The sequence below is a fragment of the Tetrao urogallus genome (genome assembly GCF_951394365.1).
Source record: "Tetrao urogallus genome assembly, chromosome: 3".
NCBI classification, from domain to species: domain Eukaryota; kingdom Metazoa; phylum Chordata; class Aves; order Galliformes; family Phasianidae; genus Tetrao; species Tetrao urogallus.
In genome coordinates, this window is record NC_136815.1 from 90,855,543 (window position 1) to 90,881,263 (window position 25,721).

The 25,721-nt window shown below is 40.0% G+C and overlaps 1 protein-coding gene across 2 annotated transcripts in view; it reads right to left on the reverse strand.

The window, feature by feature from the left end:
- SLC12A7 (solute carrier family 12 member 7) overlaps positions 1-25,721 on the reverse strand; it is a gene marked incomplete at both ends in the record, with an annotated part of 67,475 nt that overhangs the window by 41,473 nt on the left and 281 nt on the right. For both annotated transcript variants that reach the window (XM_079533065.1, XM_079533064.1), the window contains 4 exons: positions 3,040-3,094; positions 3,817-3,963; positions 6,599-6,721; positions 8,051-8,145. In XM_079533065.1, coding sequence (XP_079389191.1) covers positions 3,040-3,094; positions 3,817-3,963; positions 6,599-6,721; positions 8,051-8,145 — 420 coding nt within the window. The remainder of the gene's footprint in view (positions 1-3,039; positions 3,095-3,816; positions 3,964-6,598; positions 6,722-8,050; positions 8,146-25,721) is intronic.

The window sequence follows — 25,721 nt, forward strand, 5'->3', positions numbered from 1 at the left end:
TCATTACATTTGAAAATTCATGGCAGTCTGTTAAAGGGGTCACTATAGGGGTCTCAGAGACTTGAAAAGGTAAAACATAACCCCCATTTTAAAAAAGCGAAAAAAAAAGATCTGGAGAACTACAAGCCAATCATTTTCACCTCTGTGCCTGGCAAGATCATGAAGCAGATCCTATGGTAAGGCACGTGGAATACACAAAGGTGACTGGCGACAGCACACATGACTTCATTAAGAGAAAATAATACCTGGCAAATTTGATTGCTTTCCACAATGAGGTGACAGCACTGGTGGATAAGGGAAGAGCTACTGACATCATCTATCTGGACTTGTGCAAAACATTTGACACTGTCTCACATAACATCCATGTTTTGAAAATGGAAGCACATGGATTTGATCGATTGACCACTCAGTGAATAAAGAACTGGCTGAAGGCCACACTCAAATGGCCAAACTCAGAGTTGCAGTGAATAGCTCCGTGTCTTGGTGGAGACCAGTGATGCCTGGTGTTCCTCAGGGGTCAGTATAGGACTGTTACTATTTAATATCTTTGTTGGTGACATAGTGGGATTGAATACACTTTCAGCAAGTTTGCCAAACTCAAAACAGTGTTGCAGTCAACATGTTGAAGGGAAGGGATGTCATCCAGAGGGAACAGGCTTAGAAGTGAGGCCTTGTGAATCTCATGAAGTTCAACAAGGCCAAATATTGAAAGCAGCCCTGCAGAGGACTTGGGGGTACTGATAGATAAAAAGCCACACATGAGCTGGCAATGTGCGCTTCTAGCTTAGAAGCCATATCTTGAGCTGCGACCAAGAAGCATGATCTGCATGCTGAGGTAGGAAATTCTCCCCCTTACACTCCATCCCTATGAGACCTCCACAATGCTGCCTTCAGCTCTGGGATCCCCAGCAAGAGAAAGATGAACCTGTTGGAGAGGGTCCAGAGGATGGCAATGAAGATGACCAGAGGGCTGGAGCACCTACCCTACGAAGAAAGGCTGAGTAAGTTGTGTTTTCAGAACCTGGAAAACATAAGGCTCCAGGAAGATGTTCTAGCAGCTAAAAATACATATATTTTGAGATGCAAGATCAATATGCCAAACAAAAACAAAAAAGCACAATGGGAATATCAATAGTTCTTCATGGCAGATAGAATTTTAGGATAGGAAATTTATTAATTAAAAAAGCAGATTCTTCATTTATAGTTTTTAAACATTGCCTTAAAAATATTATGAATTAAAGAGTTCCTTATGTCATAAGATCCAATATTTTTTATTCTAAAACATTTACAGTGAAGCAAGATTACTGGAACTCTGTAGAACCACAGGAGAATATTATTGGAAGACTGTAAATTGATTTAGTTTACTGATTAGTACTTAATAAAACCAGAAAGGACAGCATGACAACTGTCTAATCAGACATACCGAAAACCTTCAGGCTTTCCTTAAACAAAGCTGGATGTTTTTTTCAGAGCCAGAGATTTTACAAAGGGAAGGAAATAAAAAGGAGGATGAATACCGATTAAGTTTACCAAAAACCTTTCTCTGCTCTCCTTTGAAAAGTGAATAACAAATATTAGTTTCCAGTTTACAGATGCAATGAACAGCTTAAACAGATTCACTGCAACTAACACTTGCTTTTTAACTTAAAAAGCAACAAAATTACTGAAAGTGATGAAGAAAAGCAGTAAGTTCTATACTCATAATGCCAAAGTAATGAATAAAAAGTTTATTCCTGCCTAGCTTCCTTTCAATCGTAGGTACTTTGTCCCTTCCACATGTTCCAGGAATACTAGTACCATAAACTTGAAAAATAAGAGGGAAAAAGAGATGAACAGTGACTAGGATAACTATACTTAATTATAAAACAAAAACAGTTGAAAAAAATTCTTACTGCATTTATATTTCACATACTGTACTACGTCTGTGAAACAGAATCATAGAATGGTTTGTGTTGGAAGGGACCTTTAAGATCATCTAGCTCCAGCCCCCTGCTACAGGCAGGGACACCTCCCTCTAAACCAGGCTGCACAAAGCCCCATTCAGCCTGGTCTTGAATGCTTCCAAGGAGATGGTATTCACAACCTCGCTGGGCAGCCTGTTCCAGTGTCTCACCACTCTCACACTGAAGAATTTCTTCCTTATATCAGTCTAAATCTACCCTCTTCCAGTTCAAAACCCCTTGTCCTGTCACTACATGTTCTTATAAAAAATCCCTCCCCAGCTTTCCTGGAGGCCTCCTTCAAGTACTGGAATTCAAGATTCTGCACAAATTGTAGTGTTTAATTTTGCCCAACAACTTATGCATCCATTCTGGAACCTTAGTAAGCTAGAAAAGCTCTAAAACTGAGTATTAATTCATTAATTAATTTAAAATTTATTTTTATATATATACATACAATTTTTAAAATTTAATGTAAGCATCTGTACAGGGTCCATAACATCAGAATACTAATATTTTCAATTAACTTGTTGAAAACCAAGGATTAGAAGAGCTTCAAAAGCAAGCTGATTTTGTGTTGAAAACATCTGTTTCATAATTGAAGAGGAACAATTTAACAGGCAAACTTGTCCTGAAAAAGGTAAATGAGATGAGCATAACCTAAAATGCTTATATAGGAGGAGATTATTACCAGTATGCTGGTTATTATTCTTGCAGAAAACCAAACTGTTTGAGATGTTAGTAAATAAATAAAAAGTAAACTAGGGGCAATTCCGGGGGAAAAAAGCACTTTATTTGTAAATTTAAGGCAGAGCAAATTTCTTTAGAAAATCAATCTCTATTAGCTCAACTTATGATATCTTTCATTCAACAGAATCAAATAATTGATGATAACAAAAATGTGCTACAGCTCCTGGAAGGTCTAGGTAGAGAGCAGCATCTCACCTTAAAAAGTCAATTACAAGATACCTGAAACAATACTCCAAGTACTACTTCTAACAGTTCATATGATATCTCAATACTACAGCAAATTATCTCAGATTTGATTATTTATCATTTTACCATTTTTTATCTAAGATTAAAAAAAAATATTGATTACCTGGAACCACACCATTTGTTGCTATTGCACTCATTGAAATTGCAGTTAGCATAGTCTGCAGAAAGATGAAACAAAACACATTTAAAGTATTTTGAAAATGGGACAAGACAGTGATCAAAAGCACTTAAGAATTTACTAATAAAACTTCGTAGCAACTAAAACTGATCATCTTTGGTTAGATATTTCCATGTAAATGGAGTACAGAACCTTCTACATGATGATTGAGTAAGTTTAGATGCTTCAGACAGCCTTCAAATAGATGAGTACGGACCACTGAGAATGTACTTAAAATATTCTTTATTCCAATTTATCACAGCTATGATGAATTCATCTACTGCTGGTTTCCCAAATTGAATTTACAGACACAATGTCAGTAGTTTATGTTTTGGTTTGTTCAAAAGTTGTAAAAAAAAAAAAAATAATAATAATAATGGAAGACTTCAGGTCTCAATGTGATACAATGTGTATCATGAAATATTTGCTCGTTGAGTAGAATCCATTAAATACTTCAAGCTAAAACTTACTATCACTGGATCACAGAAAACCCAATATATGCTGAAAGGACACATGACATTCAGTGCATACATTTAAATGTTATAGAAGACCCATCCTGTATCTCCCAATTGTTCTGAAATTTTATAGAAAAATTATTATTACTTTATAGAGAAATTTATCTTAAGGAAAAATCTTGTAATGTTTGTTTATACAAGAGAAAGCAGCTGTATTCTGATAACAGAATAGTAAACCGATCAATAATAAAGAAAAAGATTATCTTACACAAGCACAGCACATGAAAACAATGATGAAAGACTCAAGAACTCCAGCTGTTCCTACAATCCATGTCAAACGCAGGAAAAGAATAACTCCCAAGATGTTTTGCAAGCAAGGGAGATACACACCAATAAATGTGCCCATTCGTGGAACCTGGAAGCAAAGACAACAGAACCATTCAGGCCTCACCATTAACCTTCTGCACTTCATGAACGTCAGCCTTTTCTGTTGAAATACTCAACTTAGAAGCAATAAACATACATACTAGGTCTCCAGGTACAGAAGTTCGTCTTAAATCACAACTCAGGCTGTAAAAAATGCAGCCAATTTAAAACAGCAAGCAAGAGTTGCACTAGATTTCCAAGTATGTAAAAGGACACAATGCCATACAGACTTCTATCTTTATTTTTTAGCACACTGGATAATGTTGGTAACATTGATGTTGTATACAAGCTCAGTTACTACAGAATCACTGAACAGTTAAGTTCAAAAGGACCTCTGCTGGTGACCTGGTCCAAACCCTCTGCTCAAGCTGGGACACCCAGAGCAAATGGCCCAGGACCACGTCCATACAGCTTCTAAGGTCTCCAAGGAGATTCTACAACTACTGCTCTGTGTCAGTTCTTTCTCACCTGTACAGCAAAGTGTTTCTTGATTTTTAGACAGAAACTCTTGCCTTCCAATTTGTGTCTACTGCCTCTTGTCCTGGCACTGGGCATCACTGAAGAGAACAGGGCTCCATCCTCTTTGCAACTTCCCTTCAGATATCACTGTGTATAAATTAGATCCCCACAAGTTTCCTCTTCTCCAGTCTGAATAGTTGCCTCTCTCAGTCTCTTTATATAGTAGAAGTATTCCAGTACTATATTATGCCATTAAAATTCTACTCTACCAGACAATTGCTTAATCTCAATTAATTTCAGACACCAAAGGGTAAAAAGAAAACATACACAAATCATGCTTTCAGGACACAAGCTGATATAGTGCAAGTAAATACAGTGTTCATTTGGCCAGTTAGTTCTAGACAGGCTAACACTGGGATGCATTAACAAAAGCCAAAACTGAACAAGAAACTACAACTGATAAACAAATGAAGAACAGCAAAAGGCTACGGACTTTATTCCACAGCCTTGATCATTGTCTGTCCTGGTTTCAGCTGGGAAAGAGCTGATTTTTTTCTTTGTAGTGTCTGGTATGATGCTACGTTTTGGCTTTAAGAGACAAACAATGTTGATAACAGAGCACTATTTTAGTTGTGGCAGAGCAGTGCTGTATGCAGCATACGCACGGAGCCAAGAACATTTCAGTTTCTCAGCTTATTGTACTGCCTTGCCGGTGAGGGTGGCTGAGAGGACACAAGGATTTGGGAGGAGACAGAATCAGGACAGATGACCTATAATAACCAAAGGGATTTTCCATACCATATGACATCACACACACACACAAAAAAAAAACCTCTTGAAAATTAGTGCGAAGATGTCTAGGGGAGCAGCTGCTACTTGGGAACTAGCTGGACATCAGTGGGTGGCTGGTACACCACTTGTTTTGTGCATATATGATTATTAATACTACTACTTCCTTTCCTCTTCCTTTTCTGTCTTGGTAAAAGAATATTTATCTCAACTCATGAGTTCTACTCCACACCCCCTTATCTCCCCTCCCCCAGTTCTTTCCCTCATGCCACTGGGAGCAGTTGAGGGGATGTGGGGTTGGAGGGGGCAGGGGTAATAAGCAAATGACTGCATGGTGTTTTGCTACATGTCAGGTTAAGCCACAACATTGTCCCAACAACTCCCAGTAGCAGTCAAGTCTTAACAAAAACAGTTCTAGAGCAAGTATTCAGGTACAATACTATAAATCCCTCCTATAAATAAATTCCAGTTATAACCTTAATTCCAAGCACCTTTTTGTATCCGTCTTCCCAGGTGCTTCTTTCCTTCTTTCTCATCTGCTTTTCCTTCTTCCTTCATAGCTCAGAATATAAGATCAGTAGAAACTCAAAGACGAATAACTGCCAGTACTCTCATTCTGCCAGTACCTACCCTAAGTTTCCCTCATTCAGCTTTCATGCCCTACCAGTCACAGCTCATCATCCCTCCTTGACTGCAGTTTTGTGTTATACATGGTTTTGATCCTGGCTTTCTCCTTCTAAGACAGCTTCCTGCTCATAGAAGGTTCAACATAGTATCTTATTATAGCCTGACAAGGTTGCTTATGTTCCTCTCATACAAAGGCATAGATAGGCAGTTTGGGCACCCAGCAGACAACCGTTGGAGATCTTAGCTGCTCTCTTCAAGCAAATATGCTAGAGAGCCTCCTCCAAACACAGGAACAATAGACCTAATACAAAAAACAAACAAAAAAATAAGAAGCAAATACACTTCTGATCATAAAAAGTGGCTTGCTCCATTTCAAGTTTTTTCTAATTTCAACCTCAGATAACAATCCAGCCAACTGAAATGTATCAATAAACCATCAAATGAGAAGAATGTCAAACTGCATCCTCACCAAAGGTAAAACAAAGTTACTGTTGCTCATACAAGGACAGAAGGGAACAAAATTAAGAGGGAACTGAGATGCATGTAATGCTTGTTTTGGTTCTGAGTTTTACATACATTTCATATGGAACTTCTACAATAATGTGTTGCTAAAACACACTAGCAAGATCAATGAACACTTCTGCTTTTCTCTCTCCTGTTTTTAGAGAATTGTGTGATTTCTTTTTAGGCTAAAAAATATTTCTCTGTATGTGGCTAGCTCTGTCGTAACTTATCAGAAGTTCAGATACCTTGACTTCCTTTCGCTTGCTATCTTCATCTGCTTCATGTTCCACCACACCTTGAGTCACATTTGTGTAGTTTGCTAGTTTGTTAAGAAGAGATGACACCATTGGATTGCTATCCATTTCCTCCTGTCAGGATTTTAAGAAAACTGCATGTAATAAAAACTTAAATTATGATTCTATGATACTACTTCAAACATACACTCAACAGGTTATTCCTGAATCATTCTAATCTGAAAACTAGCATGACCAAATACCAGTCATGTCAAAGAACAAAAGCAAATCTTTATAGTTGAATGCTACATGATTATATTGCTGCCCCTCCCTATATTGCAGTAGCAGGGTCATGACATTTAGACACAAGCTGAATGCTGGTAAAAAAACCTCTAAAAGTAGCCTTAGATAATTTTCTCAAGCACCTTCAGGCTCTCAAGAACCATGATCCATATGGACTACTCTTAAAACAATGTACATATTTTGAACAAATGTATGCTTTGGAACATATTCACATAAGATGTAATTAAATATATGTAATATTACTTGACACAGAAGCAAGCTGATCTTTCTTCAGCCAAATATCTGCTACAAAACCAAAGTGTGGTGAAAACAATAATAAAATCCTAAAGAAACACACGCAATAAAAGCATACCAAGAGAAGCAGAACTAGAAGATTGAGTCAAGCATGCAGGATCAAATACTGGGAGGAAGACAACAGATTGGAACTGAAAACAGTAATATACAAAAACTTTGCCTGAAGGTATTAGGTCATGACAACACAGTTCTTTGAACTAACTTCTTTGAACTTATTAAAGATCTTTTACAAATACAAGTCAGCTGAAAATGTTAAGACTCTAGGAAAAATATACTACAGAACACAGGATACCAAAAAAATCCAACACTACATCAGCAATGTGCTGAAAACAACTAATGCAAGCATATATTTCAAAGATGATTAGGGACAATAAGGGGAAAAAAAAAAAAGCAAAAAAAAAAAAAAAAACAGCAGCAACAATTTGTCAACAGTGAGTAATACAATATCTTATTTGAACAAGAAGTAGTTTTGCATATTGATCTATGAATTCGAATTTGAAGGAGATAAATCCAGAGACAAAACTCTGGTATCATGATTTCTGTCAAAAAAAATAGTAAGAAATGTCATAAGTGGTAAAAAGATGTAATGACAAACATCAATGACTCCTACTTCAATCTTCTCTAAAGTTCAGTGAAAAGCAGTGCACAAATTTTTGTCCGACAGGAGAACTGAAAGATGATGTTTTCTGTGCTAACATTTTTGGAAGAAAGAAGGTAGGAGCACAGAAGGACAACAAGAGAATGGGAGGTTGAATGAAATGCATATATATAATGCATATATACATACTATATATATATATATAGTAATATATAAATTACAAAACAAAACATGCATCCAGACACATACACAACGAAATGAGAACTTACCTCAAAGAGAGCCATATTTTTACCTTCGTACATGTTTCCTCTGTCCATCTCTGCACTGTTAATAAACGGACTACTTTCCCTAGAAACACCATCTCCTAGCAGAAAACAAAATAAAACAAAAATCAGCAAGGTCCATCATACAAAGGGTATTCTCAGGATGTTGTTTTAAAAATATTCCAGGAAGCAAATGGAACTGCAGTCAAATTCCTACTTCAAAAACAGGACAACTATGAAATACCTAACCTGATAACGAACAACCACACTGAAAAAGCCACTGGTCGCTTAAGGTAGCTATACTATTTTAAAAATAACTTGGGTTTTTTTATTGTTGTTTTTTGATGCCTTAGGCTTTCAATGTTCAAGAAGTTATGAGTTCAAGAAGGTATGAGTCAGTTGCACAGGGACTCTATGACCACACCTAAGGAAATACTTCAGTAGTATTGAGACAGGAATTTATGAGAAGAAAAAAAAAGTTGTAAGAATTATTTTGTAAAATTTGCAGAGACTCTATGATATGCCATGTTTATTCTATTTCTTGTTGAGGTACCAATCACACGCAGCTGTAGATTCTCTGACCAGCTCCGGAGCACCTTTCCAAATACATCATCACTTTCACTGGTGTCTAGCCATACAATGCAAGAATGTGCTCATACTGTCACAACACTGGAAACTCCAAATTGCTCATTTGGCCTTACAAGTTGCAGCAACAATAAATATATGTAGCCTCTTTGCTACACAATTGACAAAAGAGCTGGAGAAAAAAAATAAACTGTCCTCTCTTCCCTGTGTCCTTCACTATATCCTTTCCAGGGCACTTCTCCCAACCTGAAGTCCCAGAACAAACCATTGTAAACACAGGACTCCTGACAGCAGTACTATCCTGGTTGTAACAGGAGAGAAGTACATCCAATTACCTCAGGAAGATAAGACTAAAAATATTCCTGAAAAAGATCCTTGCAATGTTCATCACTCCCTCATACAATAGGCTCCATCACATCACTATGACAGAAGCTGCAATGGTATCCTAAGAGATTCAAAAGACAGCTATTGTCCATCAGTCCTCCAGAATTACTTCCATGGTCCAAAATAACTATTAATTCACTCACAACTACTGTTCTTACCTAATGTTTTATCTTATCCACCAGCTTCCATTTTTGTTTCTCTACAGATTATAATTAAAGCCACGTTGCTTCAAGTCCTACAGCCTGGCTAGTTTTCCACACTTTCTCACGCATCAGCGTTTGGTTGGTTTTGCTGTTGTACATTTTCACAAGGCATGAAATGTATCAGTTTAGCACAAGATTGTCAGGGAAACTGGCTTTTATCCTTTAATTAGCCCCACTGTACTTAGAGAAAATAGTCCAGTTAACTTTTCTGCATAAAACAAAACACAACTATGTCCTCAAATACTTGCTGACTTCTCACATCATCACACTAGAGCATACATACCAGTACTAGAACTTTGTAGTTTCTCACCAAAATTACCAGAACACTGTTTTCTTCAGCTGTGTTCCTTGAAATGACTATGCTATTTCTGTTAAAGTTTTTAAAAAGCATTCCTTACAAGACCAATTCAACAGCTAAAACTCTTACATTGGATAAGATTTTTTAATAATTGTCTTACTAAGACCACAGTTCTGTTGACTTTTCTTGTCCACTGACAGCTAGTAGTGGTACTTATTAGCTAAATACTAACACTCCCTTTGGGGTACAAAGGATTAGTCTTCAAAAAATGAGTTGGTCCATTTCAAGTGTTGGTTTGCATTCGTACAGGGCGTAATGTAACTGGAGTTATGACTCAGCAGCAAATATTAGACCACACAAATTATCAAAAAGATATACTAAACTATTTATTGTGAATATTTATTCACTTTATTAGTCTTAACACTTTCAGAAGTAAAATGAACTCAGCACTGTACACTGATAATTTAGGTTATAGATAGCTGAATACTGAAGTCCTCCTTTATAACCTCAGGTTTCACCAGGGAGGTTTAGATTGGATATCAGGACAAACCTCTTTACACAAAAGGTTGTTAAGCATTGGAATAGGCTCCCCAGGGAGGTGGTTGAGTCACCATCCCTGGATGTGTTTAAAAACCATTTGGATGTGGTGCTCAGGGACACGATTTAGCAGACGGTTGTTAGAGTGAGGGTAGTATGCTTGGGTTGTGGTTGGACTTGATGATCTTGAAGGTCTTTTCCAACCTGAGTGATTCTATCATTCTGTTTCTTGGTTCTGTTCCAGTAAGAAAAAACTCAGAATATCATCTCTAACAAACAAGACTTGTCAAAAACACCTTCAAACTTCAAATGGAAAAACATAAAACAGGGTTTCAATTCCTCAAATTCTTTTTTTTTTTTCCTCAGCATTTCCAGCCAACATCGCACCTGTCCATGCCTCTCTAATAAAGTTATGAGAAAAATAATTATACCTACTGTATCACTCTACCCCCTAACATACTAAGCTCTTTTCCAACAGCAGATACATCATAACACACAAACTACAAAATGCCCCAGGGCTGTGTTCTAGCTCTAACATTATAACTGTGAATGTTATTAAACCTTTTCTCATTAATGCTTCCATACAACAAATAAAACATATGCTGGAATTAGGCCTGTATTCAAAGTATTTGTCTTGAAGGGCAAAATGCACTTGGATCAAATTCGTATTCCCTTCCATATCCCATTACATTTTGTTGCCCTGCAGTATCTGACAGCAGAGAGGCAGTCTGAGAAAATGGCATCTGACCTGGAAGTGCGTGTGAAGCAAAGGCGCATAATTTGATTCCATTGTATGGAAAAAATTGTGCCCACTGACATTCATCTAGCTGAACGTTTACGGAAAGCAAAGAGGCCATGGGCTACCCACTCTCTCCTGAGAGAAGGCAGTGGGCCCCCTGCTTGCACAGGGCCCGGAGGCATATGAAATCCCCCAGGAACACAGAGGGGCCCTTGTGTAGCCCCTCCACCAGATCAACGCTGCAGCCACTACTTGAGCCCTGCAGTTGTACCCTTGGCTTCTAAACGAAATTGTGAAGACTCTCCCAGCACAACAGCCAGCAAAACAGGAGGCCAGGTGACTGCAGCTGTAATGTCTGTGCAAAGCAACAGATCGCTGCTGGGGTCTTTTAGTTTAAATTTGTCAGAGCAGGGAACCAAAGGATCCTCTTCTCTGCCTTCCTCTTACTGTTGCTTTGAAGAGCAGAAGCGGCATTGCTGCCAATGGTGTGCCGAGCTCTGCTGGCAGGAGGAGCCAGGTGGAGCTGTGCAAAGGCAGGTGGGAGGGAGGTGGATAGAGAGAAAGATAAGTAGGAACAAAGCAGGAGGTTCTCAGGGATGGCAGGCAGAGATGGATGTTGGTTCTGCTCGTGTCTGCATTCCTCCACTCCTTCATTTCTCCAGAGGCAGAATGAAGATAAGGCCCAGGTCAAAGGGTCTTGACAACATTAAAGCACAATGATTCTTTATTTTGCCCATAGGACAATCAGAATACCTTCTTACAATCAAAATACCTTCTTACAAAACTGTTAGTCTTGATGTTCACAGATCCTGTGCCTACTCTGGTTTCTCTGTGCCACTCTCAGAGCTGAAGTAAGCAGCTTAGTTAGACTTGTGTCCACCACTGTGAGGGACAAAATAAGCTCAGGCTTTTCCTACCTTTGTGGGCATATTCCCCTTCCCTGCCTATAGCAGGGCAATTGGACACAGATGATCCTAAAAGTCCCTTCCAACTCAAACCAGCCTAATTATGTTGGCATACTGAGGCCACAGGTTGTGCATTTCAGCAGTGATGACAGTGATGTGAAGCCACAAGCCACGTTCTGGACAGCCATGCACAGCAGTCAGGTCATGAAAGTGGTTCAATGACTCATCTACTCAAATTGGTGGACTATGGGCAGGGAACTGTGTACAGAGCTGAATAATGGCTTCAATGCTGTGGAAACAATTTGGAAATTCATTTGCAACATTGAAATATTGCAAATTTTTCACCAGGTGTTTCCCATGAATACTCACACAGGAACAGACTAGCCTCATACTAGTTTGAAGACTGTGAAGCACATTATCAATCTTGGCTGGACTGTCCTGAATCTGCACTTGGATGCTTGTTCAAGAGATTAAGGACAAAAAAAAATATTAGACCATCTAATCTTTTTTTCCCGTGTTTCCAGAGATTGCAGAATTTCTGCATTAGGCAGAACAACTTTGAGAAAGCATGCTAAGATCTGACCCTAGTGTTTTCAGACTTGAAATAAAAATTGCAGAGTTTTATGATGGTGATGATGATTAAGGATTTTCAATTAGCAGAAAAATCTCAAAGAAGTTTTCCTTATTTCTAATTTAACCTGGCTTTTTTCAAAATTTTTGCTGTAATTTCTTAATACACCTTCCAAACACAACATGCAAGGGAAGACATGCAAGAAAAATTCAAGCTCTAAAAACCAAGTACAGCCTTCTAATATTAGGCTCAATTGTGCTATTTAAAGAAGCATAATAATCACCTTTCTACTCCAAGGATCATGCCAGCCCTCTTTAACACAGCATTAAACCAAGCTCGTGCTATTCTATTCCAGCCTGATCCCTAAATCCTTTCCAGATTCATTATTTCCTTTCTGTTCCACACTATACCTGCTCTTTATTGCTCACACTCAAAAAAATGTTCCTATTTGACTTCACATTCAAATACATTTTGTCCAAACAAGCCCCAGTGAGGGAGAGGAGAGGAGAGGAGAGGAGAGGAGAGGAGAGGAGAGGAGAGGAGAGGAGAGGAGAGGGAGGAGAGGAGAGGAGAGGAGAGGAGAGGAGAGGAGAGGAGAGGAGAGAGAGAGGAGAGGAGAGGAGAGGAGAGGAGAGGAGAGGAGAGGAGAGGAGAGGAGAGGAGAGGAGAGGAGAGGAGAGGAGAGGAGAGGAGAGGAGAGGAGAGGAGAGGAGAGGAGAGGAGAGGAGAGGAGAGGAGAGGAGAGGAGAGGAGAGGAGAGGAGAGGAGAGGAGAGGAGAGGAGAGAGAGAGGAGAGGAGAGGAGAGGAGAGGAGAGGAGAGGAGAGGAGAGGAGAGGAGAGGAGAGAAAAAAGCTTGCATAGATTTTGAAAACTAGAAAAAAAGTGCTCCAAAATAGCAACTCTAAAGCACAGCCCATGCATGCTGGAATACGTTCTGATTATCAAGATACAATGAAATGTCCCTTTCCAAACAAAGGCTTAAGTAGCGTAATCATGACATTAGTATTGGGTCAGATTAAGAACAGTCTAGCAACTGCAAACTGAAAACACAGAGGTCCTGTTTGCACAGGGGTAAATCCACTGTTAACATAAATAAATAAACAATGTAAGGTTAAAAAAATTGGTTTAAAAGTCACTTAATATGAAATATCAAAATGTCACATTCAAGAAAATTACCTGTGGCAAGAAGTACAATTCTATCATCTATCTCATACATATTTACTTTCTACATGTCCAATTGTATTTTTTTAATTAGCAAGCAAAAGGACTCAGATAATATTAAAAAATTAATTCCTTACCCCTCCTACTCCAAAAACATACATTTTATTGAAGTAAACTGAAGAGTACTAAAATAGACTCAAAGTAAGACAGTGACTTTCGAAAGTTTAATTCAAACTATGAAGACATCAATAACCTTGTTTGAACACATCCTGCCTACCGTAATTTTTACATGGGATGAGATTGAAAATTCAGTGCAATCTACTTCATTTACAATTTACTTCTTAATAAGGAGTTGTTTAAATTTTTTCAATAAATCATTGATTTCCGACATTATAACAATTAATGGCTAACACAATTTATCTAAATTAACTTGAAAAGCACAACAGAACGTATTTAAGCTCCTTGTAAACCCCTTTACGTAATGGAGGATTCCAATACTATATCCACTCACCTTATTTGCATCCCCAAGTTTTAATTTCCCTATTTCCCTTTCCCTCAGCTATTTTAATAAGCACAGTGTAATTTCAATGACAGCACGCTGTAAAATTTTAATCAATTCTTTACAAGGCAGCAGGAAATACAGAATCTGCTACTTCAGTAAAATACTCAATAGACCTATGGTATCGTGTTTTAAAGAGACTCACTTGGATTTTGCCCACTGTCTTCATTATCTCGTTCATTCATAATTAAGGAAAATCAAATAATTCCTCTCTGATGATTCTTCACATATCAAGAAGAGAAACAAACTGATGGTTGCTTCTTCCCAGCTTTGTGTAAGACCTCAAATCCTGTTTCTTACTAGTACTGGATTAATCCTGCAACAACTCATTAAGGATTCACACAGTGTGAAACAGGCACATGACACAGTCAAACTACATGACAGTCACAGAACCCACTGATCAGAATTAAGCTGAAGGATTTCCGTCAGCAATTAATACTATGCTTAGTGAAATGGGCAGGATCAAGTCACTCAAATCCCATGTCTTTACCTAATAATAAATGCAGCTTAAGGTTTTCTTCCCATTAAATAAATTCACTTCAACATGCTTCCAGTAAATGTTAACAGCAAATAATAGCAACCTATTCCAAAGACTCATCATCTATGGTCAAAAAAGCTGGTTTATGCATCAAAAGTACATACGAATATGTCTTCAGCACATATAGCTGCTAAACACTGCTTTTATGGAGGAAGCACGTGCAGGGTACTGAAGATGTAGCAGATGAATAAAACACTTTAATATATAATCATAATGATTTTGCAAGCTCTTTTTTACATTTCAAAACACTTGTTTTAGAAAAGAGATTCCTTTTAAGCCCTCTTTTCTAAGTTGTTAATTCTCTTTCAAATTAGATATATCAATATCAATGTTTTCTAGTTTGTGTTATTTTATATATTCTATACTAGCCTAAAGCAACTTCATATAAATGGTTACAATTCATTGAACTGATTTCATTGCTTACAACGCACTATTTCCTGCGGCATAATCTTTTAATCACACCAGAAATCTACTTTTCCCTATGATTCTAACACCTGCATAAAAAAACAACAACCTGTGGAAAGGCCAGAAAGCACTGAAAGCCATTCCAGGAACATTTCCTAAAGTTCCTCTTACAAGACCTGCTTTAACTCACTGATGCTGACAAATCTTACCTCCTGTCACTTTCTGTTTACTCTCCTCAACAGCCTCCTCCACACACAGGCTGCTAAGCAGCTGCACAAAACCAGTCATGTCAGCAGTTTTTGAGGAATGCTATAAAATTCCCTTTCTCAGTCTGAAAAGACAATAGGCAAACTTCCCATTCTTCACAAAGCAAGAAACTGAGTGTTTCCTTTCGTCTTCCAAAGAGAGAATGTGATTTTTTTTTTTCTTTAGATACATATTAGTTTTCATAATAAATAAATATATGTTTTCTAAAGAGATTATCACTCAAACTGTCACCATCCAAAGGCTCCCATAATGATTTCCTAAACAGGCTGGACACTGTTTATTTTTGATTGCTGTGAGTTAGCTAAAGATTATAGCTAATTAAGGAAACTAATTAAGAAAAAAGAAAATAAGAGCCACCCACAAAAGGTAATACTAACTTACAATTGCTTTCCTAGAAGGTGTAGCAGGATGTCTGGGATGGGGGAAATCTATCCCCGTGGGGAAAGAGCTACTCAGACACATTTGGGATTCCTAGTCTCTCCATGGCATGCGCTGGCTTCTATTATAGAAAAATGGAGCCCAGTGAGAGATGAGGGAAACACTGCTAGCTCCTCCGCCTTCATGGCTGCTTAGATTGAGGGCCTAGAAAAAAAGAATTACGACAAACAAGGAGAGGCAGCTGGCTGCTTCTACTGTAGCATGGCCTCTGTTAACAGCATTAAATCACCTAAATATTTCAGAACAAAATCTTGAGGAAGAAAATAACTCACTACATGATAGAGTTAAACAGCACAAGCATAAACTTGCTGCGCTTACAGATGAGGCCACCCAAACTGGCCCAAAACCACAAGTCAGGGCCCTGTCCACTGCAAGCAAAGGGGACCATGAACAATCTGATTTCTATGGCCTTAACAATATTGGAAAAGAGAACTATTTAAAAAAAAATCTGAACTATGGCCTTAACAATATTGGAAAGAACTGTTAAAAAAAAATCTGAACTAGAGGCCCTGGTAGAACTGGACCCGCTAGATATCAATCCCATAGTCATGCAAAAAAAAAAAAAACAAGAAAGGCCAGGAGTGTACCACCTGCGGACTGAATTCCCCTCAAATAGCTATGCATGTTACAGTTTCCCTTAAACTACAGCCAAACCAATGAATGGATCTAGCCCAGCATTTCCAACAGAGGCCAAGAGAAGTGTAGTGGTCTGGCTACTAAGGCTATGGGATATGGAAGCTGAAAGAATTGTAGTAAATGGCCTCAAAATTCCTAAGCTAGCATATATTACAACACAACCAGCCTTAAAACAATGATTATATGACTGCCATATACAACAAGGAAAATCACTCTTTAATTCAATGGATTATGGCAGTCTGTTGACTGATGTGGCCTAATAATACAGATAAATAATACAGATACCCCATAGTGGGGTATGAAATTCCATGAAAGAGCTCTGGAATTAAGGAGCTAGGTATGAGAGAAGCAAGCTATGAGGACTCTTCTGAGAGTCCTGACTTGGTCAAATTCACTTGCAGGTATGAGAGACTTGATTCTACAGTAAGCTCCCTCCCCATTGCTATAGGACATTTATAGTGATCTTAAATCGTTTGGTGGCCTTTGAGGCCATAATTCAACAGCCCCACTCCTGGCAAATGTGGCATAACCTCATACGGGCCAAGGTACAGTTTAGTAAGATTGAAAAACAACCTAACCATGTCCTCCTAGATCTGTGGAGGCAATTAACAACAGAGAAACAACAATTTACACTCTCACCCACTAAGAGGGAAGATATCAGGATTATAAAAAAAGATTCCTCCACAGGCACGGAGGCTAGAAGACACCCCAATACTGAATCTAAAAAATGTCCCTGGGGGCCCAAGCAGCCACAGCTGGGCCTCCAAAAGATTTCTCAACTCATGGCTTAAAGAGGGGGCATGGTCACCTGAGGATTATGGCCTCCAAAGAGGAACAGAGGCCCTACGTCAAATTGGCAATATGCTTGTCCCCCCAAAAATATACAAAGAGAAATGGCAACAGTTTACATGGGAGCTGAGATGTATATAGTCCATGGTGACCCGTGAAGTTTCCAGTAAATGGGCTATTATAGGAGAATATGGGGGAAAAATGATCCCTGTGGCACAAACCTCATTAAAATTGGGTGTTGGATGCCTACCTCCTCAGGAGTACAAACTATATTCCTGCATTGGTAGAATAGATATTAGGCATAGAAAAAGTGAGGGGACTGACTCTCCAAACTAATTTTGGAGAGTTCAGGTTACGAATTAGGAGTATTACTGTCCAGTCAGTACAGTCAATTGTGCAGGGCTATGCAAAGCATGAGTGCATTTGGGTGTCCCAGCCATGCCGGATCACTAATACAGAACAATATAAAATCCCAGGAGGTCAGGAAGAAATCACTTGAACAATACAAGAATTGGAAAAAGTGGGGATCATCAGACCAGCACCTAGCTCCTATAACTCCCCTACATGGCCCGTACAGGAACCAGAGGGGACCTGGTAGATGACAGTAGACTATAAAGTAGAAAGTAGACTATAAAGAATTGAATAAGGCCACCATCCCAATTCGCATGGTACACAATATTGTCACCCTCCTGGACACATCAAGTATGGAGCTAGAAACCTACTACTGCGACCTAGACTCAGCTAACATGTTCTTTAGTATCCTCATTGCTAAAGGATCACAAAACCAATTTGCATTCACATGGAAGGGCAAGCAGTGAATCTTTTAGGTCCTACCACAAGGATACATACATTCACCAATTTACTACCATAATTTGGTAGCCTGTGACTTGGTGGGGTGGAATAAACTAGATAACATCAAATTATATCATTATATTGATGATTTAATGCTAACTTCTGCCTCTTTGGAAACACTTGGAAAAGTGGTAGGTTCACTATCAAACTACCTTATGAGAGCAAGGGTGGGCTATCTATCCACAAAAGGTTCAAGGGCCCAGACTATCAGCGAAATTTTTGGGACTCATCTGGTCAGAGAAGACAAAAGTTTACCCAGTGCCATTATGGATAGCCATATAAGATACTGATGTTTCCAGTACTAACTACAGCAAAACATCTACAAGAATTTTTGGGCACCCTAGGATACTGGACAACCATTTGTCATGGTGTTGTGATTTTTGTTATCAGTATTCCACATCATAACATCATGTAGTGCTATGGGAACTAACGAGTTAACTCTCCAGTTCCATGGATTTTGATAGTTCTGGGTACACCTGTCTTAGAAGAGAAGAACTACATATCCCCAAAGACTTTTCACTGTTCCGTTTCCATTTTCCACTCAGAGGGAAAGATCAAACTATTCATAAATCACAAGATGTCCTTTTTCCCTTTCAGCTTGTCTCTGCAGCATCTGTGCTCCATACCCATCTCACTTTCAGCATTAGAGTAAGGCCTTTAGTTTTCGGACATTCTCATTTTACATGATTTATTAGCTTCAATTCCAATCATACTGTATTATATTGTGTTAACTTGCATTCCAATATCTTTTTTAGTAAATTAGCTTTCCTTCTCAGATCGTTGTCACTGTTTTGCCCATCTCCCTTCCCCTTTTCCCCCCCTCCTGGAGCATGGGTCTGTGGGTCCCCACACCCCATCAGATATGGAACCAGACCAAAGCAGCCTGTAAACAGTCGACATCTTCATACCCCACCTTGCACAAATCCTGAGGCCTCTGTATAGACTAATTAAGAAAGGCTAATCGTGAGATAAGGGAGAGATGGAATAAGATGCTTTTCAGCAAGCCAAATCAGCCATCAAACAAGCAAGGCACTTAATATATTCAATCCCACTCTACCTGCCAAATTAGACAAGCACGTAACCCAGGAAGGGTTTGGATGGGGATTGCAGCAGTGTCAGGGTTCTGGTGTCAGGTTTGGTATGTAACAGAAGAAAAGTATAGCCCAACTGAAAAACAGTTATTGGCCACATACTCTGCCCTGCAGGCAGAAGAGCCAATAACACAAACAGAAGAGGCAGCAGTGAAAACAACACTATCTATTCAAGGGGGGGGGTAAAAGATAAATTGCATACTCCTAAGACAGGGATGGCCCAAGCCCAGACAGTGGCACATTCAGTTGCCTGTCTGGGGTAGTCAAGTCACTTGTCCTCACCATGAAAAGAAGAGCTACAAAAGATACTAGGCCCAGTGATGTACCATAGTGATGCTCCTGAAGAGACCACTATCGCTCCACCAGAGGGAAATCCTGTCCTAAAAATACCCTACCCTAGAAGACGCCTGGTACACGGATGAGTCCAGCAAAGGAAATCATATTAAATGGCAAGCAATTGCATACCCTCCCTCAAATGAGGCCATCTGGTTCAAAGAAGGGCATGGACAGAGTAGCCAGGGGGCTAAAAGCAGTGTGAATGTTTACAACCCAGGAGCCAGGTGACAGTGCATTGCACATCTGCATGGATAGCTGGACGGTCTACTGAGGATTTACGTTTTGGATTGCACAGTGGGCCACTCAGGATTGGACTGCCCAAACCTGACCAATCTGGAGCAGAGACATATGGTTGGATGCGTGGGACATGGTTAGGCATAGAACTGTACACACCTACCATGTATCCAGACACCAGCCCATGCAGTCACTGGAGAATGATCACATAATCACAGAATTGTAGGGGCTGACAGGGATCTCCAGAGATCATAGAGTCCAACCCCCCCTACCAAAACAGGCTCCCTACATCAGGTTGCACAGGTAGGCATCCAGACGGGTCTTGAATATCTCCAGAGAAGGAAAATCCACAACCTCTCTGGGCAGCCTGTTCCAGTGCTCTGTCACCCTCACTGTGAAGAAGTTCCTTTGCATATTGGTGCAAAACTTCCTATGCTCCACTTTATGGCCATTTCCCCTTGTCCTGTTCCCACAGACCGCTGGAAAGAGGTTGGCCATATCCCTTTTTCTCCCACACTTAATATATCTGTAAACATTAATAAGATCTCCTCACAGTCTTCTTTTCTCAAGGCTGGACAGACGCAGGTCTCCCAGCCTGTCCTCACAGGGGGGATGCTCCAGGCCCTTTATCATCTTTATGGCCCTCCAGTGGACTCTTGATGATGAAGTCAACACAGTAGCTTGGATAAGGTGGCTAGATGATTCACCAGCCGAGAACATCAACCAGTAACTACATAAGAAGTTGCAACATTCTGGGCAGAAAACAACATGGGCAGCAGTAAAAGCATGGGGACTGCCTGTTCAAATGTCAGATATCATTCAGGCATGTCAAGAACGCAAAGCATGCTCCAGGATGAAGCTGAGACCTTTGCCAGAAACAACAGCACATCTTGCCAGAGGACACCACTCCTTGCAGAGACGGCAGAACAACTACACAGGCCCTCTCCCTCTATGGGAAAGGGCTAGATATGCCTTGACCTGCATTGACACAAGTAGATTAACACAGGCTTATCCAAAAGTGCCAAAAGCAAATCAAGTCCATACTATCAAGGCATTAACTAAATTGATGGGAGCATACAGGACTCCCCAGGTCATCAAAAGTGACTAGGATACGCACTCTATAGGAACAATGGTATGAAAGTAGGCCAAGGAAAATAACACTGAATGGCAGTTCCATCTGCCTTATAATCTGACGTGAGTGCAACTGATAGAGCAGCATAATGGCATTCTAAAGGCCATTCATCCTTGCAGGGATGGACTAAGAGACTACACAAAACGCTGAGAGATCTGAATGAAAGACCCAGTATCCTGCACATGTTACAAACAACTTGGGCCTCCCCACTTAGGATCCAAATTAAGAGAAGTGACATACAACTGAGACCCCCAGTTGGAATGATAAATAATCTTCTGCTCCCTGCCCCTGAGAATCTAGAAGATGACTTTGGGAAGTGCAAGTGGGGCCAAAATGGTGAGGCTTACTTACATCACGGTGGGAATTATTAGAAGGGAAATGAATGATAATACCACAAGTAAATTGGCACTTGGCCATCCGAAATTATAATACACACTCCAATTTTCATTACAAAGGGGACCTTAATTATGTCACTCCAGTAGATCAAAACTCCCCCTTTGATACCTAATATAATTATTCAATCATCAATATCAGGCTAAAGGGTATAGTATAAAAGGCCTGGACATGCCTCGTCCAAGTGAAAAGTTTGACACAGGACAGGAATATGGTATGTATTTCACCATGGAGGGCAGATTTGCCTCTTTCAGTGCCAATTAAATACCTATGCTATTCTCCCCAAGGTCCATGGCTTGCCAGGACAACCAACAGAGACAGAAGCAGAAGGAGTTCTGGTGTCACTGAAGAATTATCACAGTATCTTGTTCTTCAGTGACATTTTATGATGGACTTTCAAACATTTCTTGCAAAAGAAGCTGGAAGGACATATCCCACAGGGGTCAGTGCTGGGATCAATACTCTTTACTCAATACTCTTTAATATCTTCATTAATGACCCTGACAGTGGGGTCAAGCAGACTCTCAGCAAGTTTGAGGATGACACCAAGCTGTGGGGTGTTGTTGACATGAGGTTCAACAAATCCAAATGCAAGATTTTGCACCTGGGTTGAGGCAACTCTCACTACCAATACAAGCTTGAGGATGAAACGATTGAGTGCAGGCCTGCTGAAGACCTGGAGTACTGGTGGATAAGAAGCTGGACATGAGCCAGCAATGTGCCTTCACACCCCAGATAGCCAACCATATCCTGGACAGCATCAAAAGAAGCATGGTGGAGGGAAGCGATCCTGCCCCTCTACTTTGTGCTGGTGAGGCCTCACCTGGAGTACATGTACAGATGTGGAGTCCTTGGTACAGAAGAGACACGGACCTGGTGGAGCACTTCCTGATGAGGGCCACAAATGATCCGAGGAATGGAACACCTTTCTTCTAAGGACCAGCTAAAAGTGCTGGTCCTGTTCAACATGGAGAAGATATGACTCTGAGGTGACCTGATCTGTGGCGTTTCAGTATCTAAATGGGAGCTACAGAAAAGGACAGACTCTTTAGCAGGGTCTGTGGTGATAGGATGTGGGGAAATGGCTTCAAGCTTCAAGAGGATAGATTCAGGTTGGACATAAGGAAAAAGTCTTTTCCAGTGAAGGTGGTGAGGCATTGCAACAGGCTGCCCAGAGGTGTGCTGGATGCCCCATCCCAGAAACTTTCAAGGCGAAGCTGGATCAAACCCAGAACAACCTGATTTAGCTGGGGATGTCCATGTTTATGGCAGGGGAGGTGGATTAGGTGACCTTTAAAGGTCCCTTCCAACTCTAAATATTCTATAATTCTTACGATAATTGAAGATTATAAATTCTTTAAGTCATTATGAAAAAACTGTATCCACTCAATGGGAAATAATATCAGCATCACAGCAAATGTCACAATTGCAATTATGAACCAGACTGCAAAGGATAGCTTGACCCTGATATGCTCAGCCATTGGTTCATGTTCTGAAACAGTGGAGTGTATGGGAACTGTTAGGTCACAGCCTGAACCAGTGATTGAACCTGGTAAAGGGGCAGGGCCAGCCCTGGTTGCACAGGTGGAAACAATTCCCCTTGTAGCTATTAACAGAGCAGGAACACTTGCCTTGACATAGCTCCAATCATTATGAAATATGAATGGATCAATTAGAGTCCCGTGGCAGAGCTAGAAATTTGTCAGGAGATGATCTGGATGGCCAATGCCCCTCAAAGCAAAGATGACTCCTATACTTAACAATGGTGTCTGAGACCAAGCGTCATGTATGCATTTCTCTGCAACAGGAATAGTATTTTCCATTTCAGAGTTGTATTACACAACATTCCAGGGGTAAAGGGGAAAGCAACCAATGGCTTCTGTAAAAGGACACGGTTTCCCAAAGCTAAAGGAGAGAATCAACCAGCATGTGCGTAATGGAAATACAATTTATACAGTCTGCAAGGATCTCCGATACAATCTGACAAAACAACTAGTCATTCACTGAACATGCTTAAGGAAGTTAAGCTGCCATAGAATCAAAAAGGAGATCTCAGATAAGCCATTAATGTATAATTGAATAAGAAAATAGAAGACATGTATGTTGTACTCAGATGAGAGAGGTGGTTAGAATGTAGCTTGACAAATCGTATTAACAGTTTCTAGCATTAAGTTCATAAGGTGATAGGATTGAGCTGTGACATTTATAAAATCATGAGCGATCTGAAGAGGGATTGACAAGTATTAACTCGATTTTACGATTAGTTCAGGAACAAAGAAACAAGAGATTATATGCCTACGAGCAGTAGACTTTACTGCCAGTTTATAACATGCCTAAAATGACATGCCATTTTCCTGACTGTGTAAGGGGGAGGGGAAGGTGTGCTTTTTAATAGCTTACTTGAAGATGAGCAGGTTTGTCACTGATACTCCTTGTAACTGAAGGTCTTCAATTTAAGAATTTTTGTAGGAGTTACTTATCATATTCTTTTGTAAATAAGACACTGCTGTTACCAGGTAAATAATACCACGGGATGCTAGTTATGTTCTGAAATACTTGATATGTTGGATGGCTAATGAAAAACAAATTAGTATAAATCTGTCAAAACTTTGAAATTGATCAACATTCACTATTGATACATGTAAAGATAAGGGAAGAAAGCCAGAAACTCTCAAAAAACTTCATTTACTGCAGTACATTCCTCCTTTTTCCCTGCTTTTACCAATTATTCCCTAACTACTCTTCCTTCACTTGTATGGAATTACAAGGACACTGAACAACACAAGCACATACAAATTCCTCCTGCTACTTTGTAGTTATGGAAGGCTCCAACCTTCAATTCTGTCTTTCAATTCATACACCAATTTCTACACTTTGCCCCTCATTCTTCATCACAAATCCTATCTTAGTAAGTACTATAATCCATTCAAATAGCCACTCACCTAAACTTCCCCCTCTTCAAAGATGTACAGGGATCACACAAAAAGAATATTTCAGAATTTCATACGTTCATGAAGGAGTGAAGAAAATACAGTGAGAAAATCCCGTAAGAAAATCCCAACTTACTCTATGATCACATAGGTTATCAGCAGAGAATGCATGAATAAGTACACAGAACAGTTGATAAGTATCTTGATAATAAGTCACTAGGAATATTTTATTGGTGATTCAATGGCTTACAGTCTGTTTCTGCTTCCTTGCAAAACAATTAAAAAGAAAAAAAAAAAAAAAAAAAAACCAAAACAAAAAAACCCAAACCAAACACAAAAGAAACCACTGCTGCAGACAAGACAATTCCAGAATGATTACTCACCTTTTACATCAGCTAATTCAACTAAAACATAAAATTCTAGATAGCCCAAATAATAAAATCATGTAGGGTATATACACCATGGGTAATCTGAAGAGGAATGTACCATTCCACCTCTTTTCTTATTTCCATCCCCGCTCTTCACTGTATCCTCTCCGCACCTTGTTACAACCCTAGCAATCATCATATTTTTGCAGCACTCATTCAGCTCACCTTCAAGAACAGGAGAAGCATGTTTTTCCCCACTGCATGAGTTTTGTTTTCTGACAGCTTAGCAAAAGCCTTTAGATGGGCTTAATCACACTACCTTTTAGCTGCCAATAACAAAGCTTGTATTTTAGGATTTTTTTTATTAAGTTCTCAGGAGAATGAGCTATGGATAACTATTTGATTACAAAGCATTAATTTAACAATCTTATGCATCACAGCTTTACACAGTACACACATCCATACAGTACCTCAAGAAACATTACGTACATTGCTCATTTCCTCAGCCCGTGAATTTGAGTAGAGCATTTAGTCTCCCTTACTGAACTTGGGCTCAGAACACGTTTTGACTGTAATGCAGTGTCCAAACTACCACATAAGACTCATCTTCATACTGCTAGCAGCAGTTCAGGGACCATACTTGGAACTGCTGCTGCAACATGCTCTGCGAAGAGGAAGTTCCTCAGCTGAAGGAAGAGTTATTGCTTCCCTAGACAAGCCTTACCGCCTGAGTGAGAAAAGCTCTTATTTAACCCACCACTGCTTGTAGACAAATATTCATCCTGTCGCCGAACAGGCTGCCCTGAGGACTGTCCTGCTTACAACGTTACAAAGCTTCACCTCAGGCTCTGTTCTGCTCACCTTCGCAACTTCAGGGGTGAGGCCTAGCAGAAGGCAAGGCTCCTACCACAGCACTGCCAGGCAGCAAAAACCTCGCCTAATGAGAGACGGATGCTGGCAGAAAGGCACACGGCTGGCCCTGAAACAAACCACCTACGATTACGCTTTTCTCCACGGCCTGAAACTTTTCCTCCTGCCTCTTGCTCTAGCATACTCTGGCAGGACTTGACTTTTAAGGAGAGACACATCTTCCACCCTGCCTGCAGCGCTGGTTCCTCCTGCTCTCCTGAGCAGGCGATAGCAGGCGGACCAGGCGCTCACTGCCCTCGGCGGGCCGCAGCGCCGCTCCGAGCTGAGCCGGGTCTGCTTCCTCGTCCCGGCCGGCGGCGGTGCAGCAGCGCGCGAACAGAAGCTCTCAGCCGCCTCTCGCGTTGGACTTTCACCCTCTCCCAAAGCGCACTGCCTCACCTGCGTAGGCAGAGCGG